This window comes from Malania oleifera, chromosome 6 (assembly GCF_029873635.1).
Source record: "Malania oleifera isolate guangnan ecotype guangnan chromosome 6, ASM2987363v1, whole genome shotgun sequence".
Taxonomy (NCBI): Eukaryota; Viridiplantae; Streptophyta; class Magnoliopsida; order Santalales; family Ximeniaceae; genus Malania; species Malania oleifera.
The window spans coordinates 79,298,602-79,318,234 of NC_080422.1; the positions used below are offsets into that span (position 1 = coordinate 79,298,602).

Here is a 19,633-nt window from a genome sequence, read left to right on the forward strand (position 1 = left end):
AGGGAGACATTTATCATCCACCTCACTACAATCCCAAAATGGGGCCAATAATAATTAATAACCAATCTTAATTGTTCATATCTATCACACAAGATTTAATTAGGTTTCAGTAATCAAGTTTTTTTTCTCTCTATTTTCCCCAAAACACCATAACCACCACTTTAATTTGGATGGGAGTGTTGGGTAATAGATTCTTCAACTATTAATTTAATATATAAGGCATAAGAATTAATCTTACACAACTAAACACTTGGCAGAATCTCAAACTTCAATTTCCCCTAAATGAGGTCTATATATTCCCCCCAATACAGTCAATTTAATTAAACCCTAACGTCCCAGTGATTTCAATGGGAGACCTTCCGTCCTCCATGGCTCCATCTCCCGCAAACTCAACCTCCACCACTCCGTCAAACCTCAATTTGACCATGTTCTTGCACACTCTCGCCGTCGTCGGGACCGCCGCCGTTGTCTTCACCGCCTACAACTTTATCGTCATCCGCTGCTGCGCGAACCGCCGGGGCCAGTACCGCGGCTTCCGACCGGAGCCGGCTCGACTCCGTCTAGAGAGCGCGAACGCAAAGGCCTGGGTGCCTAGTTTCAGGTACGAGAAGAAGGCGGAAGGGGACGGCCGAGATCAGGGCTTCGACGGAGACGGAGACTGCGCCGTCTGTCTTTCGCCGTTCGAGGACGGCGACGAGGTGCGGCGGCTGCCACGCTGCAGCCACTGCTTTCACGCTCCTTGTGTGGACATGTGGCTCCACTCTCACGCCGACTGCCCGCTTTGCCGCACCGCCGTGGAACCGCCATCTCTCGCGCCTCGGCAACAAAACGCGGTGGTTCAAGAGAGGAATTCGAGTGGAGTGGTGGATTCAGCTGGTACAGTTTGATTTTTTTTTTTTTTTTGGAGCTTGAATTTTGTTGTATCTGAATATGTATTATAGTTTGTTGAAGCTTAAACAAATTTAAATCTATATTTTAGGATTCATGTTCTTAAATGCAATTTTTTATTTTTTTAAAAGCATTAATTGCATTGTCTGCTGATTTATTGTTTCTGGTAAATTATATATTTATATATATATATATATATTGTTTATTATAAATTGATGGACACATTATGCCGAAGGTATAGTATTAAAAAAATGTTTCCTTGTAAATATTATTGTAAAGTTCATTTTATATTAACTAATTTTAATTGACAAGTATAGCCTCTATTATAGGAGTCAAAAATCAAGTCATACAAGTTGGGAATACAACAACAACAACAACAACAACAACAACAAAATCAAATCTTAGTCTCATTAGATGAGGTTGATTATATGAATCTTTTTCCGTCAATTTGTGTCATTACCATTTCTTTTGATAGATACAATTTGGGAATAGTTTTTTTTTTTTTTTAATTCTTATGTATCTATATTTTACATTTTATAGCATTTGGAACAATAATCCCTATTGACAATAACAATAAAATCTATACTACCAATAAAAAGACAAATAAAAAATAGGCATTTTTTCACATTGGTTGCCTAAGGAAAAATGACATATTCTAATTGTGTTTTTTAAGAGTTATCTACTTTAATAAAATATACCTATTCACAAAAGACATATGTTTTCACATTAAAGTGCTTTGAAAATGTGTTTTTTGTTGAAAAGTAAACTTGACAGTGGCAACAAAATTTGACGACGGCTGCCGCACCAACCAACCGCCTCTGTTGATTGGCGATCACCAACCTCACCTACTAGCCACAATCGTTGATAATTTGATTTAGAATTTTCTATAAATAGGTGTGTGTGTGTGTGTGTGTGTGTGTGTGTGTGTGTGTAATGTAATATGAGGTGTAGAGAGGGTGAATAGTCAGTGAGCGAGAGTGATTTTGATTCCCCTGTAATTCAGTTTTTGAAATAAAATGGATAGTGTTTATTGTGCAAATACTCACTGTGTTTCAGTCACAACCAGTGATTGAGTGTCCCCTCCACCTATCAGTGGTATCAGAGCGTCCAGGTATGCTGAAATCCGCCAAATAGAGACGAACAGAGGAAAAATTCAATTTTCTCCCAGATTTGAAGTTGCTCAAAATTTAAAATTGAGCCTACCACTATGAAATTCGCGTCGAGACAATTCTAACGGTGAAAACCACGTCTCAAACGGACTCCAGGAGACACCATACGTGCTCACACGCGCCCCCAGCGTATTCAGCGTCCTCCCCACGCGCCGCATGTGCCGATGAAGACTCCAACAGCCAGCGTCATGCGCTCCATGCGCCCCACACTCGTTTTCCTCGCCTTTTGGTGAGATCCGACCCAGCCACCCGATCCGAGACCCAGTTCAGCGACTCGCGCCTAGCAACCCGGCTCCATCCCCTCGAGCACGACCCGACCCGACTTCTGACCCGCGTCTAGCTACCGACACACGGCACGCGCATAAGCCGCCATGTAGCCCTACGGTAAGTACTAACGCCGTTAAACGGCCGTTAAGTTAAACCGACCTAGTTTAAACTACCAGAACTTCCTATAGCCGGTTCGGTGATTTTTTAACTGGTTCTTTGCAACCCAAAACCGGTTCCTATGATTTTTCAACCTTCTGAACAAATTGGTGGCATCAGATTTGCCAAAATCAACCCCCATATCTATAAGAACCGGAAATATGAAAAATGGGTTAAATATTAAGAGATGGGCAAAATTAGAAATTGCCCGGGTCAAAGGGTTATAAAGGAAATTCTCATTTCTTCCAAGTTAAGCAAAGTTAGTTTTTTATCTCTCTCTCTCCCTCTCTAAACCTCTCCCTACTCTTTCTCTCTAGAATTCTTCGTCGATCATGGACGGAATCGGAAAACGGAAGCTACCACGAGGATCATGGAAGGATTCTCTACAACTTCTACCGATCGGAATCTCATTTCGGAGATTTTTGGGTTTTGGCGTAAAATCGAGGTAAGGCTCGGTTTTCAATTCTAATCCGATAGATTTGTAGGTAGTATTGTGAACATATTCTGTACTGTGATTTGTAGGTTTTGGAACTCGGTTTGCTGTTTAGGGACCTTGGAGTTCGGGATTTGCTTACGGGGTTAAGGTAAGGGGAACTATGTTTATATTGGTTATTTTTTAAATCGAATTCGATGGAACTGTAGTCCACGGTCCTGTGTGTGTTTTGGTTACTCATTTGGGGGGATCTAACGAGGAAAACTATAGGTTATTCATTATTACAGTTTTGGGAAAAAGGGAGTGACGGGTTGAATCCCGGGTTTTGTTGAAAATCGAGTATATATGTGATTTATACTGTGATATTGGGATGACCGTGTCTTGACTTTTTTTAAACTGTATTTGTTTGGAAAACCATGATTTAGATTACCAAATGAGTATGGTTTGTTTGGTTATATGAGCATGTATGTGTGTGTGATATGTTGAAATGCTAGTAGGAACGCGGTTTCAAAATTGTCTCAAGTACTGAAAGTGTCCGGCTCTATATCCGAGGGCGTGTTATCGCCTGCCATGTAGGCAAGAGTGTCCGGCTTTATATCCGAGGGCGTGATCCTATTTCGGCAGATCAGGCCGAAGGGTGTGGATCCACCAGTTTAGCGCCGGTATGATGCCATGGGAGTCAAGGACTAGCCATGTGCCGGTGGAGCCGTATTTGCGGGTTGGCTACGGGCCAACGCTGTATGTCGTGGGCCAGCTTCGAGCCGAAGAGTGCGACAACACTGAGGATTACTGATCATGTGTATGTATTGTGACGGAACTGCGTATAAATGGCCGTCGTATGTGTGCATGTATGCACTGTGTAATTAGTACTGGAATGCATTTAACTGCATGTATGTTGTATCATGATAACACTTAAATGTCACACTGCGATATAACCTGTGTTCTTCCTTAGTGAGAGGTGTCTCACCCCTACTGTACGTACATTTTTATAGGTCCTTCGGGTAACCGGAACTAGCGTCTTGGTGTAGGGAGCGTAGTGGCCGGTGTATTGCGTTAGCGCTTGGGTAAGTGCTAGGACTGTAGTTTCGTTGGGTTGCCATTTTGAGTTGTATTTGGGTACCCAGTTTGTACGTTTTGTTAGAGCCATGTTCTACTCTTGTATAGACTCAGGTATGGTACTGCATATGTTGATATAGAATGACTTTTTCTACTGTATATATGATTATGATTGGATGTGTTTAGGGTGCCTGGGAACCCCACGGGGTCGGACCCTCATCCTTTGTACTGTATCTATGATGATTTGTGTGATACATGGACATGTTAGATTATATTTTCACCCTCAGGTCCCATTTCCGGGTTCGGGGCGTGACAACTTGGTATCAGAGCTAACCAGGTTACTAGATCTTGTAGACTTGGTTAGGCTTAGTTATGAGTACATACCAGAGTATATGGAATGAGTAGAGTTGGTTGAGGGTTGTTCGGTTGCTAGACCAGGAATTGTCGATGGTATTCCGTGTTTTTCCTGGGATGACGATTCCAGTAAAAGCAGGACAGATCATTGATGACTTTCGTATCGGTGTGATAGGACAGACCTAAACTTGACAGGAAGTAGTTAACACGATTAGTATAGATCATTGGGTTAACTATATGTGTTATAGGGATACTGATAGATTCCTATTATGTTGCAGAATGGAGCCCAAGGATAATAACCTGGGAAGTGGCTCCGAGGAGACTGCGAGTGATGAGTCTCCTTCTGTGCCTCGAAGTTTGACGAGGCAGGTATTGCGGGAGATCGGGCGGAGTGTGAGGAGACGCGAGCGCTCTCCTACTGCTGTGGGTGCACCATTGAGAGGTTCACACGCATGCATCCTCCGACGTTCTCTAGAGGACCTAACCCGACGACAGCAGAGGACTGGATGGAAAAGACTGAGAGGATCTTGGAGGTCCTGCACTGCACGGATAGGTAGCGAGTTCTTTATGCTACCTTCTAGCTATCTAGGGAGGCGTTTCGAATGTGGACTGCGGTGAATCTGTTGGAGAAGCAGAGAGCTGGTCCTGAGGAGATGACGTGGAGCCAATTCAAGGAAATTCTTTGATAGATACTTCCCGGCTTCCGTACGAGATGCGAAGGTAGATGAGTTTTCTGCGCTGACTCAGGGGAGTTTGACGGTGCAGGGGATGCAGCTCGATACATAGAGTTGTCTTGCTTTGCACCATGTATGATCTTAAGCGAGTATGAGAAAACTCGGAGGTTCGAGAAGGGTTTGAGGAAGAATATCCGCAGACTAGTGGGTATGCTTCTGATCCGCGAGTTCTCGGTGTTGGTGGATAAAGCCACGGTGATTGAGACTGGTATCCGAGAGGACGAGGTGGATTAGGAATCAAGGAAAAGGACGGTACCTTCTGGTTCTCAGACGGGATCTCGTTAGGGATCATGGAAGAAGAGGAGTAAGGGCTCGGGTTACCACCAGAATAGCGAGCGCCAGGACTCTTAGATGAGCCAGACTGGTGGTTGTTGTACCAGATGTCACAGGTGGCACGAGGGAGAGTTTCGGTCATTTAGGGGTAGTTGCTACAATTGTGGCCAGTCAGGCCACATGTCTCGTGATTTTCGAGCACCGAGGCAAGACGTGCCTGCAGTTAGTGGGGACCGAGGGAGTAATCAAATACCTCGGGGAACCGCTCATACGAATACAGCTCCGGCCAGAGTATACTCTCTTACTCCAGCGGACGCTGAGCATGCAGGTAACGTGGTGATAGGTACCTTATTATTGCTTTCGAATAAAGATTTTGTTCTGTTTGATTCAGGTGCAACCCATTCTTTTCTATCTGTAAATTTTGTGGGACAGTATGGGATTGAGACCCGAGACATGAATGAGGTATTAGCTGTTACTACATCATCTGGGAGTGTATCTTTCTGTAGGAAGATGTTGATAGACTATCCAGTGAAAATTCAGGGAAAGCTGTTACCGATGGATCTTGTGGTATAGACATGTCAGGGTTCGACGTCATTTTGGAGATGGACTGGTTGTTCTCCAGTTATGCCGTGATCGACTGTCATAGAAAGGTGGTAGTTTTCAGACCTCCTAGGGAGCAAGAGTACGAGTTCGTGGGATCGTGTGTGCGTTCAGTGCCACAGATTCTGTCGGCACTACAGGCGAGGAGGCTACTCTTGGATGAATGTCAGGCGTACTTAGCTTGTGTGGAGGAACCGCCGCGGGATGAGTTGAGACTTGAGGATATTCGGGTAGTCAGCGAATTCCCGGATGTGTTCCTAGATGATTTACTCGATTTACCTCCGGATCGTAAGGTGGAGTTTGCGATAGAGTTGCTGCCTGGTAAGGCGCCGATTTCTAAAGCTCCATACTGAATGACTTTAGCAGACTTTTGGGAGTTGAAGGAGCAGCTGCAGGAATTACTGGACAGGGAATTCATTCGACCTAGTGTTTCGCCCTGGGGAGCTCCAGTATTATTTGTGAAGAAGAAGGACGAGTTGATGCGGATGTGCATTGATTACCGTGAGATTAACAAGGTAACTATGAAGAATCGTTATCCTTTACCTCGTATAGATGATCTCTTTGACCAGTTGCAGGGGACGCGGGTCTTTTGGAAGATCGATTTGCGATCAGGATATCATCAGGTGAGGGTTAGAGCGGAGGATGTAGCGAAGATGGCTTTCCAAACCAGATATGGCCACTACGAGTTTTTAGTCATGCCTTTTGGATTAACGAATGCTCCGGCGGTGTTCATGGATCTGATGAACAGGGTTTTCCATGAGTACCTAGATCAGTTTGTGGTGGTATTCATTGATGACATTCTGGTATACTCGAGGAGTACGGAAGAACACGTGGAACATTTGAGGTTAGTGTTACAGATTCTGCGAGAGAAGAAGTTGTATGCTAAGTTGAAGAAATGTGAATTCTGGTTGAGTCATATTGCGTTCTTAGGCCATGTGGTTACTGGGGATGGAATATCAGTTGATCCTAGCAAGATTGAAGTTGTGGTCGATTGGGTAAGGTCGAAGAATGTGTGGGAGGTTCGGAGTTTTCTAGCACTAGCGGGATACTATCGTCGGTTCATAGAGGGTTTCTCTAAACTGTCTGGACCTCTAACTCGATTAACCAGGAAGGGAGTCTAGTTTGAGTGGACCAATGATTGCGAGCAGTGCTTTCAGGAGTTGAAGCACTGGCTGGTTACTGCTCCAGTGTTGACCATTCCTTCGGGGGATGGTGGATTTGTGATTTATAGCGACGCATCTCTGAAGGGCTTAGGATGTGTGCTTATGCAGTAGGGTAAGGTTGTGGCGTATGCTTCTCGGCAACTGAAGGAGTATGAGAAGAATTATTCTACGCTTGATCTGGAGTTGGATGCTGTTGTGTATGCACTGAAGATCTGGCGACACTATTTGTACGGGGTGCAGTGTGAGATCTTCACTGACCATAAGAGCCTTTGGTATTTCTTCACGCGAAAGGAGTTGAATATGAGGAAGAGGCGGTGGCTAGAGTTGATCAAGGACTACGATTGCACGATCAGTTATCACCTAAGGAAGGCAAATATGGTGGCTGATGCGTTGATTTGGAAGTCAGGACCTACAGCTGTATCTGCGGTTGTAACTCAATGTCACATTAGACGGGATTTGGAGAACTCAAGTATAGAGTTGGTGGTTGGTGATCATCAGACTTATTTTGCTGGTTTGGTGGTCCGACTGACCCTATTTGAGCGTATAAAAGCCGCGCAGGCTAATGATGCAGAGTTGGCAGAGGCTATGGAAAAGGTTTAGCAGGGATTGGCTACAGAGTTTAACATCTCTGAAGGAGTTGTGTTGAGGTTTGGGACCAGACTATGTGTTTGAATGATGATGAGATCAGAAGGACGATTCTAGAGGAAGCGCATCGTTTTATGTATACGGTACATCCTGGTAGTACAAAGATGTATTGGGACTTGCGCGAGACCTTCTGGTGGTCTGGTATGAAGAGGAAGATTGTTCAGTTCGTGGAGCAGTGTCTGACGTGTCAACAGGTGAAAGATGAACATCAGAGGCCGGTAGGGCCATTGCAGCCTTTGCCTATTTCGGTGTGGAAATGGGAGCATATTTCCATGGATTTTGTGACTGGATTGCCACTAACGCTTCACGAGAAGAATGCTATCTGGGTGATCGTGGATAGATTGACAAAATCTGCTCATTTCATACCAATGAAGGTTAGCTATCCTTTGAGTAGGCTAGCAGATTTGTATGTGCATGAGATTGTGAGAATGCACGGGGTACCGGTGTCCATTGTGTCAGATCGAGATCCGAGGTTTACTTCTCGATTCTGGACGAGTTTGCAAGAGGCATTGGGGACGAAACTTACTTTCAGTACAACGTTCCACCCCTAGACTGATGGACAGTCGGAGAGGACGATACAGATATTGGAGGATAAGTTGCGAGCTTGTGTGTTAGACTTTGGTGGTAGTTGGATACATTTTATGCCACTTGTGGAGTTCGCTTATAACAATAGCTTCCAGTTTAGTATCGGGATGGCACAGTTTGAGGCTTTGTATGGTCGGAGGTGTCGATCTCCCTTGTGTTAAGATGAAGTTGGTGAACATCAGGTGTTAGGACCTGAACTTGTGCAGCAGACGTCTGAGAAGGTGGGTTTGATCCGGGAGAGGATTAGATCAGCTCAGAGTCGGCAGAAGAGTTATGCAGATGTTCGCCGCCGTGATTTAGAGTTTGAAGTGAGAGGTAAGGTATTTCTGTATATTGCTCCGATGAAAGGAGTGATGAGATTCGACAAAAAGGGCAAGTTGAGCCCGAGGTATATCGGACCATTCGAGATACTTGAGTGAGTGGGTCCGGTAGCCTACAGAGTTGCATTACCTTCAACACTTTCGAGGGTCCATGATGTGTTTCACGTCTCCATGTTGAGGAGGTACGTGTTGGATCCTTCACATATTATTAGTTATGATAAGTTGGAAATTGGGGATACTTTAGCGTATAAGGAGATACCTGTTCAGGTTCTGGACCATAAAGTTCAAAAGTTTCGTACCAAAGAGATACCATTAGTGAAGGTACCGTGGCGAAACCACGAGGTTCAGGAAGCTTCTTGGGAACTAGAAATGGAAATACGCCAGAAGCATCCACAGTTATTTTGAGCACTTGTACATGATCCTACTGTGGGTTGGGATAGGTGGTTAGTCGTCGGGAGTGTGAGTATTGTGAACTCCTGAGACTGTTGTATATGTAACCACGATATTCCTCCGCCAAAAGTGAGGGTATGTATGTGTATGTGTATGATGGGACTACGCTGTGATGATCGCCAGTTCGCTCTTGAGTTGTGTCTATGTGTATGTGTATGATGAGATTGCGCTGTGTTGATCGTCAGTTCGCTCTTGAGTTGTATCTATGTATTTGATTGTATGTATGAATCTAGAAATGAGAGATGACAAATTTCAAGGACGAAATTTTTGTAAGGAGGGGAGATTGTAAGAACTCGAAATATGAAAAATAGGTTAAATATTAAGAGAGTGGCAAAATTGGAAATTGCCTGGGTCAAAGGGCTATAAAGGAAATTTTCATTTCTTCCAAGCTAAGCAAACTTAGATTTTTATCTCTTTCTCTCTCTCTCTCTCTCTCTAAAGCTCTCTCTACTCCTTCTCTTTAGAATTCTTCGCCGATCGTTGAAGAAATCGAAAAATGGAAGCTACCACGAGGATCATGGAAGGATTCTCTACAACTTCTACAGATCGGAATCTCATTTCGGAGATTTTTGGGTTTCAGTGTAAAATCGAGGTAAGGCTCAGTTTTCAATTCTGATCCAGTAGATTTGTAGGTAACTATCTTGTGAACATATTCTGTATTGTGATTTGTAGGTTTTGGAATTCAGTTTGCTATTTAGGGACCTTGGAGTTCAGGATTTTCTTACGAGGTTAAGGTAAGGGGAACTATGTTTATATTGGTTATTTTTGAAATCAGACTTGGTGGAACTGTGGTTCACGGTCCTGTGTGTGTTTTGGCTACTCATTTAGAGGGATCAAACGGAGAAAACTATGGGTTTTTCATTATTATAATTTTGAGAAAAAAAGGGTGACGGGCTGAATCTCGGATTTTGTTGAAAATCGAGTATATGTGTGATTTATACTGTGATATTGGGATGACCGTGCCTTGACTTTGTTTAAACTGTATTTATTTGGAAAACCATGATTTAGATTATCAAATGAGTGTGGTTTGTTTGGTTATATGAGCATGCATGTATGTGTGATATGTTGAAATGCTAGTAGGAACGCGGTTTCAAAATTGTTTCAGATACTGAGAGTGTCTGGCTTTATATCCAAGGGCGTGTTATCGCCTTCCATGTAGGCAAGAGTGTCCGGCTCTATATCCGAGGGCGTGAGCCTATTCCGGTAGATCAGGTCGAAGGGTGTGGATCCACCAGTTTAGCGTCGGTACGATGCCATGGGAGTCGGAGACTAGCCATGTGCCGGTGGCGCCGTGTTCGCGAGTTGGCTATGGGCCAACGCCGTATGTTGCGGGCCAGCTTCGGGCCGAAGAGTGTGACAACACTGAGGATTACTGATCATGTGTATGTATTGTGACGGGGCTGCGTATAAATGGCCACCGTATGTGTGCGTGTATGCACTGTGTAAATTAGTACTGGAATGCATTTAACTACGTGTATGTTGTATTATGATAACACTCAAATGCTACACACTGATATAACCTGTGTTTTTCCTTACTGAGAGGTGTCTCACCCCTACTGTACGTACATTTTTACAGGTCCTTCGGATAACCGGAACTAGTGTCCTGGTGTAGGGAGCGTAGCGGCCGATGTACTGCGTTAGCACTTGGGTAAGTGCTAGGACTGTAGTTTTGTTGGGTTGCCATTTTGAGTTGTATTTGGGAACCCAGTTTGTACGTTTTGTTAGAGCCATGTTCTGCTCTTGTATAGACTCTGGTATGGTACTGCATATGTTGATATAGAATGACTTTTTCTGCTACATATATGATTATGATTGGATGTGTTTAGGGTGCCTGGGAACCCCACGGAGTCGGACCCTCATCCTTTGTATTGTATCTGTGATGATTTGTATGATACAGGGACAGGTTAGATTATATTTTCACCCTCAGGTCCCATTTCCAGGTTCGGGGTGTGACAATATCTCTGTTTTTATATATTAAATTCCATGGCGAACGGTGTTACCCAATCGGTCATTCCAAAGTTGACCCAGGAGAATTATGACAACTGGTCTATTCAAATGAGAGCCATTCTAGGTGCTCAGGATGTCATGAATATCGTTGAAGATGGGTACAGAGAAAGCCCATCAAAAGAAACCGAAGCAACTATGTTCGATGCTCAAAGAACAATCTTGCGAGTCGATCAAAAGAAAGATTGCAAGGCGATGTCCATAATCTACCAAGGCCTTGATGAGGTCACATTCGAAATCATCGCCTCCGTCAAAACATCCAAAGAAGTTTGGGACTCTCTCTAGCGAACACACAAAGGTGCAAACAAAGTAAAGAAGATTCGTCTTCAAACATTGCGAGGTGACTTCAAATCTCTAAAAATGAAACCTACTGAATCTATTGCTGACTACTATACACGAGTTATGGTAGTATCAAATCAATTGAGAAGAAATGGAGAGACTCTCAATGACGAGAAAATTTGTGAGAAAATTTTGCGATCTTTGGATTCAAAATTTGCTTATATAGTTGTGACCATGGAAGAAACAAAAGATTTGGAAACCATGTGTGTAGAAGAACTTGTGGGCTCATTCCAAGCCTATGAGTAGAAAGTCAACAGAAGGAGTGATGATATAGCACTGGAGCAAGCCCTCCAAACGAAATTGTCCCTCACTGCAGATAGATACGACAAAGGGGGGACGCCACAGCAAGGAAGAGGACGAGACCAAGGATCTCGTTGAATAAATTCTAAAAATTTTGACTCTAGAGGAGGTGGCAGAGGCGGAAGAGGTCCCATTAGAGAAGGACGTAATCAACAGAACTATGTCCCATGAGGCAAAGGACAATGAAGAAGAAGATGATACAATAACTGCCTGAACGTAGACAAAAGAAACGTTTAGTGCTAGACACTATAATAATGAGTGTTGGAGGCGACAATAAGAAAAGGTTAGTGAGGAAGCTAACCTTGCCGAAACTGAACATGTAGATGGAGAATCATTGTTGCTAATGGCACACAGCTCGACCCAAGACCAGGTTGAAACTTCCAAAGATGCAGAATTAACGCTTGAAGAAGAAGAACCCACATAGACAAAGAAGTGACTATCGAGTCACAAGTTCCCGAAGTGCATACACCTCCACACAGTTACCATTCACCACAGAGGAATGGAGCTTCATCACCAATTGAGCATGAAATTTCAGACATGAGGCCTATAGGTGCCTGTAACCTAGCTAATCTGTATGAAAATACAAAACCAATGGAAGAGTATGTTACTCTATACTGTCTATTGCTAACTAGCGACCCGGTTAGCTTTGAGGAAGCTAACGAAGAAGATAAATGGAGAAAAACAATGGATGAGGAGATTTAATCCATCGAGAAGAATAAGACTTGGGAGTTGACAAATCTCCTAAAGGGCTGTAAAACTATTGGTGTGAAATGAGTCTATAAGACCAAGAAGAATGTTCAAGGAGAAGTTTAGATATATAAAGGAAGAATTGTTGTCAAATGCTACAAATAGGAGGAAGGGAGTGATTATGGAGAAATCTTTGTCCCGATTGCCAGGCTTGAAACCATTAGATTACTAATTTCACTATCAGCACTAAATGGATGGAAGATTTACCAGTTAGATGTGAAATCGGCATTTCTAAACGGCTTTCTAGAAGAAGATATCTATATCGATCAACCACCTGGATATGTGAAGAAGGGCAAAGAAGATAGAGTGTACAAGCTGAAGAAAGCACTCTATGGCTTGAAGCAGGCACCTCGTGCGTGGAACATGAGGATTGATGACTACTTTCAGAATAATGGATTTGAAAAGTGTCACTACGAGCATACGCTATACATGAAGATGGAGACAGACGGAAGCATGCTGATTGCCTACCTATATGTTGATGATCTGATCTTCACCGGCAACAATCTAGAGATGTTTGTCGTTTTCAAAAGGTGCATGGTCAAAGAATTCAAAGTGACGGATATTGGCCAGGTGACTCATTTCCTTGGCATAGAAATCGTGCAAAGCGAGAAGAGAATTTTCACCTCCAAGAGCCACTATGCAAAAGAAGTACTGAAGAAGTTTGGGATGGACAAATGCAACCCTGTGACAACTCCGGTTGAAATGGGATTGGAATTGAGAAAAAATGAGGAAGGAGATGTTGACCCCACATATTTCAAGAGTTTGGTTGGAAGCTTGAGGTATTTGATGTGCACTAGACCAGATATACTCTATAAAGTTGGACTTGTCAGCAAGTACATGGAGACTTCTGACCAATCCCACTTGAGTGCAGCGAAGAGGATACTCTGCTGTGTCAAGGGTACCATCATTGATGGTATGTTCTATTCATCAAGAGGTGATTGCTAGCTTATCGGCTATTCAGATAGCGATTGGGGAAGAGATTTTGATGAAATAAAAAGTACGACGGGATTCACATTTTTCATGGGAGATACAGCGTTTACATGGTCATTGAAGAAACAACTCATCGTAACGTTGTCATCATGTGAAGTTGAGTATGTTGCTGCCAGCTCAACTGTTTATCATGGTATATGGATTAGGAATGTACTGAAGTATCTAGGAATTTCTTCAAAATAACCCCACAGAAGTCTACATCAACAACTGATCTGCGATTGCACTTGCATAAAATCCAGTTTACCATGAAAGAAGCAAACATATTGATACTCGGTATCATTTTATCAGAGAGCATGTCAAGAAGAAAGAAGTGAAGTTGATATTTTGCAAAACGTATGATCAGATTACTGACATTTTCACGAAGCCACTCGAGCATGATATTTTTGCAAAATTGAAGACAATGTTCAGAATGACAAAGTTAGGAGAGTCAAGTTTAAGAGGGGATGTTAAGTTAGGAGAGTCAAGTTTAAGAGGGGATGTTGAAGAGTAAACTTGACGCTGGCAGCAAAATTTGATGACGGCTGTCGCACCAACCAGCTGCCTCTATTGATCGACAGTCACCAACCTCACCTACTAGCCACAATCGTTGATAATTTGATTTAGAATTTGCTATAAATACTTGCGTGTGTGTGTGTGTGTGTGTGTAAAATGTAATATGAGGTGTAGAGAGGGTGAATAGCCAGTAAGCAATAGTGATTTTGATTCTCCTGTAATTCAGTTTTTGAAATAAAATTGATAGTATTTATTGTGCAAATACTCACTGAATTTCAGTCACAACCAGTGATTGAGTGTCCCCTCCACCCATCATTTTTAACATTAGGTTGCATGACATCCTTGAGTAGTTGAGTATGAGGCTATAGTTGGGAGCATCAGTTTCAACATCGAGTTTTGGATTTTGACAAAACTTACCCTATATCTTGAGATAATGAATTTTAGGCCCTTAAGTTAAATTTGTGTAGATTTACACCATACTTAATATAATTTTATATTATATTTTATTCAAATCAACAAAAATCCAAATGTAAGGTTCAAAATTCAAGCACGCATAGATGTTAGTAGGGTTTTATATTGCCTACTATCCAAATTTTAAAAAATCAAAATTTAAACCCCAAGAACATAGGATGAGTTTGCACAAGTCTACATAAATCAAACTTTAAGGTTCAAATTTTAGATTCATGATTTTCAAATACAAAAGTATCATGCAAAAAGGGATGACAAATATGTTTTACAAAAATGATTTTCTTTGTTACGTAAAAATTCACACCCACATTATTTTAATTTTCCACAACATGTCATTCTAACCTCTTAATCCTCAAAATTTTCAATGGAAATTTCAAGTTTTTAAAAATCGTTTATGCATGAATAATAAGTGGCGAAGAGTTTTCTTCTTAATTAATGTAATATAAAATTAAGTTAAAAAATACAATAACAATTCTTTTAAATGTTTCATTATTGTAAAATATGATTAAAGTCATGAAAGACTTCTATTATGCAATAAAAAAACTTAATACTAAATTTTAGGAAAAAAGACACCAACCTTTTCTAAGGTTTGGCAAAAAAACTACATTCCCTAAGATTTCAAAGATTCCAAAAACCACCCTTAAGATTTAAAAAATGTCAGAGTTTTCTTCTGAAATTTGTCAAAAAGATACAAATCTCTTTTTCTATTTTGAAAAAGGACAAATCTTTTGGGAGGAAGTTTGTATCTATTTTTTGACAAACCTTAGGAAAGATTTTTGGCATTTTGAAACATCATAAGAGGTCAATGGAATATCTAAAACCTTAGGGGAGGTCCCTTTCCTTTTACTAAATCTCAGGAAAGTAAGTGTCTTTTGCCCTAAATTTTAATATATACATACACTTGTCGCAATAAATCATTAATTTATTTTTAATGTCAAGTGTATCTTTTTAGCTCATGGCAATATGCTTTTATACAATATATATATATATATATATATATATATATATATATATATATATTTTTTGGTGTGTTACAAATTAGTTTATATTTAGGCTTAGTTTGACTCTCATTTAATTTTTGAAAAAGAATTTTTAAGTGTTTAATAAAAATAGCTACAAATTTCTAAAAAAAAAAAAATACAAGAATTAAGATTTAGGATATTGATAGTTTTTTAATATTTTTAAAAAATAAGGTCAATGTAAAAATTTAAGAAGTTGTTTGCCAAAACACTGTTTTTTCAAAAACAAAAGAAAAAGAGAAGAAAAAAAAGGGTGTCAAACGTTTGCCTATATATATATATATATATATATATATATATATATATATATATATATATATATATATATATGATTAAAGTCTTGAAAGGCTTCTATTCTGCAACAAAAAAACTCAATACTAGTGACCCGACTCAAACTTGCCTAACCTGTTTAATAAATGGGTCAGATCCTGTAGGGAATTAACACGAAATTCCCAGATCGTGTGAGAAACAAAAAATAGAGAAACAATTCAAGCCAAAGAAAAATAATCACAAGTACAAGACAATATTTTATGTGATTCGGCGATTTTACCTATGTCCACGGAGTTGCAGGAATTTCATTATGATCAGAAAGAAAAACAGATAGTGCGACTATACAATGTTTTCTCTTTTGCTCTCAAAATTATGAACAAACCTAATCACCAAAAAAAATAATCGTTTTATATGCTACGTACACGGTTCCCAATGGGCTACAAAACGGGCCCAAAAATTTTTTCCTGGGATGTTGCCCCTAGACCCCCACGAATACAACTTGGGCCACTTAGTCCATGGAGCGAAGGTTTGGGCCGACAAAACCACGCAGCATTAATTTGAGTCGGGCCATCTTCTGGATCAAATACAACTAGACTCCACAAAGTCCAACAGGTCCGAATTAACTCGTTTATAAACGAGTCAATTGATATTAAACTCAAAACCGATTTAAACGGATGGGCCACGAATTACTCATCAGGTTTCAACCCATTTTGTCATCCTTACCCCTTTTTTTTTTCTCAAATAAGATCATATACAGTCTCATTAAATTCTTAAAAAGATTCTTGTATAATAAACTACGTACGATAGTGAGCAATTCATCCATTTGTAGTTTCTCCAAGTTCCCTAAATAGTTTCAATGAGTTATCTGAACGACAAAGGGTTAAGTAACACAAACAAAAAAGTTATAAATTTTTTTTTTTTATATACAATTACCCATAATAATAAGTTTTGTTTAATAAATTTTGCAGTATGCCTATTTTTATTAAGATAATAAAATAAAATAAAAATAATAAAATTTGTTAAAGTTTTTTTTTTTTTGAAAAAAAAAAACCACTCTTGCAAAAGGGAAAAAAAATTGTGTTATTTACCCAACATTGAATATATACTAAAAGAATGATTATTTTTATTCAAAAATTTAAACACACTATATCCTTATTTATTTAATTCATAGCAAATTTTACATTGTCATATGCATCAATATGACAATACACATTTTTTTCATAAGTTATCAAACCTTTATATATGATCATTTTATTTCTAATAATAGATATTTCGTATTCTAAATGTAACATTAGTTATGAGCATTTCATAAACTAAATGCGCATTGGTCATAAACATTCACCTGATCGTAAATTTTAGAATTTAAAACTTGTATTTAGATTTGTTTGAATTTAGAAAAAAAAATATATAATATAAAATTATATTGAATTTTATGTTAATATACACAAATCAAAATCAGTGGTTCAAAAAATTCCTAAACACAACCTCAACGTGGTTTAATTGTAAATTATTGATTCACTTAAACATACCTAGTTGATTTCTAGTTTATCTTATATAAATACATATGATTATAGATATGTTGAATATAGAAAAGGATTTTTAAATATTAATATTATAGAATGATGAACTAATTAAATAACAAGCAAGAATATCTTATTATGCATTTGATTAATTAATGAATTTTGTCACTGTGGACATCGGGTTCAAGTGGCCCATTTGAATGCCAACTAATTTGGTGACCCATTTGAAAACCAACTTTAGACAATTAAACCATTGACTATCTATATTACCCTTTTTATTTTAGAAATAGGGTGACCACTTTATTTTAATTTTGAAAAAGCAAACTAAAGAAAAACTTTTTGAAAGAGATTTAGGTTCGGGAGTACAATTGTGAATTGGGAATGTAATCCCCTCAATTATTTTTTAATATAATTTGAAGAACTAACAACCTACAACAGTCATTTTATGAATGGCTACCACTCTAAGCTTTTGTGTGTCTCCCTTAAGAAAAGCTAAATTTCAATAGAAATGAGTGTTTACCCTTCCTCTTTCTTTTCAACTCTTTTGGTGTGTAACAACGTCCACTTCTTCTCATTCCACCAACACTAGATAGATTATCTATATTAGCTTCATAAGCTGAATTCACAACTTATGATTCATATTTTGAAGGCGCGGTTTGATTAGAAGAGTATGAAAATGAAACAAGCGACTTGATGATTACTAGTTCCATGTTTAATGGAGATGGTGTGTGATATTGGATGTGTAAGGGATGGTGATGGATGATGTGGGTTGGTTGTGATTATGGATCTCACAAACTTCTAGAGCATTAATTACTGTACTTCCAAGATCAAATAAAGGATTGGTGTAGGAGTATCAAGCTTGATCTGGGATAGATTCAGGTCGTCCATTCTTCCTCAGATCCAATGGCTGCTGTGTTTCACTCATTGTTAGCAGGGAGCTTGGATGTAATTTCATGTGTAATTATTTGTAAATGAAATAATAAAAACAGTAGGGGCGGGGGTTTCAATTGGGCTGGCAACTTCAGAACAGAGGGTCTTATGAATTTTTTATTTGCAACTTCCTGGAGAGAACAGCACCGCACGCTGGAGAGAGCCATCAACCACGCGGGAGAGAAGAGGGGTTTCTTCTTGCTTGATCTTCAGGTTTACAGTAGCGCAGAAGAGAGGTTTTCTTCTTCACTAGCCGCGAGATCCCTTCCCCGCCGAGAGAGAGCACCTGTAGCCGAGAGAGATCCTTCGCCTGCACACGGGAGAGAAGGAGACGGCAGGAGGGCGGTTGGCGCTGGGGATCTCCAGAGGAGGTTCACGCATTGGTAAGGCAAGGTAAAAACACAGATTTAGTTTCTTGGGAGGGATTTCTTGTAAGGAAATCAGGGAGGAATATAGGGAGAAATCTAGGGTTCTTCACAGGTGTGAAGGGGGGATTTCTTGGATTATTCTTGGGCTGATTTTCAGAGGAGATTGGTAAGACAAGAAAGGATAAATCTGTGTGTACTTGTGTTTATTTCCGCCGATTTAATATAGTGTCTCTGGAGGTGAGTTTCTGCCGTGGATGTAGGCCAATTTTTGGGCCAAACCATGTAAATGTGTTCATGTGGATTGTGATTGTGTGATTGACATGTTTATGTGTTGCTAAATATTATTTGGTGAACATATATTTTTCTTAATCAGGCTTAGCACACACACGTCAAAATAAACAGGTTTAAGTTTAGGTGTAATTGTGGTTGATGCTTGGACAAATTCAGATTATTATTGTGGCTTGCTTATAATTGATTGAGGTCTAAAAATTGGAATTAGCAATCAGCTGGTTATACATACAACAAGTGGTATCAGAGCCTGGCTATGTGTTGGGGACCGCTAGGTTTGAAATAGAAAAATTCACCGGTAAAAATGACTTCGTTTTATGGAGGATTAAGATGCATGCCATCTTGGTACAGCAGGGACTTGAGGAGGCTCTTCTTGGAGAAAAGAAAAGGGCTTCCACTTCACAAGAGGGAAAACCAAGTTTTCCCTCCACCGATAAAGTGAAGCCCGAAATCCTTCAAAAAGCACATAGTGCCATTATCTTGTCCCTAGGAGACAAAGTGCTTAGGGAAGTTGCCAGTGAGGATACGGCAGCTGGAGTGTGGTTAAAATTGGAAAGTTTGTACATGACAAAATCCCTAGCAAATAGACTCCATAAGAATACTAGACTCTACACCTTTAGAATGACCCTTGGAACATCGATTGATGAACATTTGGATTTATTTTGGATCTTGCTAATATTGATATTAGTATAGATGAAGAAGACCAGGCAATTCTTTTATAGAGTTCTCTTGATTCCACATATGACCATATTAAAGAAACTATGATGTATGGGAGATAGAGGCTAACTTTAGAAGATGTGCAAGC

The 19,633-nt window shown here is 40.1% G+C and overlaps 1 protein-coding gene across 1 annotated transcript; it reads left to right on the forward strand.

Annotated features, from left to right (window-relative positions):
- The first annotated feature begins 347 nt into the window (after window positions 1-347).
- LOC131158665 (RING-H2 finger protein ATL52-like) lies at window positions 348-18,559 on the forward strand. Its single transcript, XM_058113533.1, has 4 exons — window positions 348-876; window positions 5,722-5,792; window positions 5,837-5,959; window positions 18,317-18,559. The coding sequence occupies exons 1-4, from the start codon at window positions 348-350 to the stop codon at window positions 18,557-18,559; spliced, it is 966 nt and encodes a 321-aa protein (XP_057969516.1).
- Window positions 18,560-19,633: the final 1,074 nt, after the last annotated feature.

Coding starts and splice junctions, on each gene's coding strand:
- LOC131158665 (XM_058113533.1), top strand. CDS start 348: ATGGGAGACCTTCCGTCCTCCATGGCTCCATCTCCCGCAAACTCAACC. Junction 5,793..5,836: donor AGACCCGAGACATGAATGAG/GTATTAGCTGTT, acceptor ATCTTTCTGTAG/GAAGATGTTGATAGACTATC. Junction 5,960..18,316: donor GGTTGTTCTCCAGTTATGCC/GTGATCGACTGT, acceptor TGGAGAGAACAG/CACCGCACGCTGGAGAGAGC.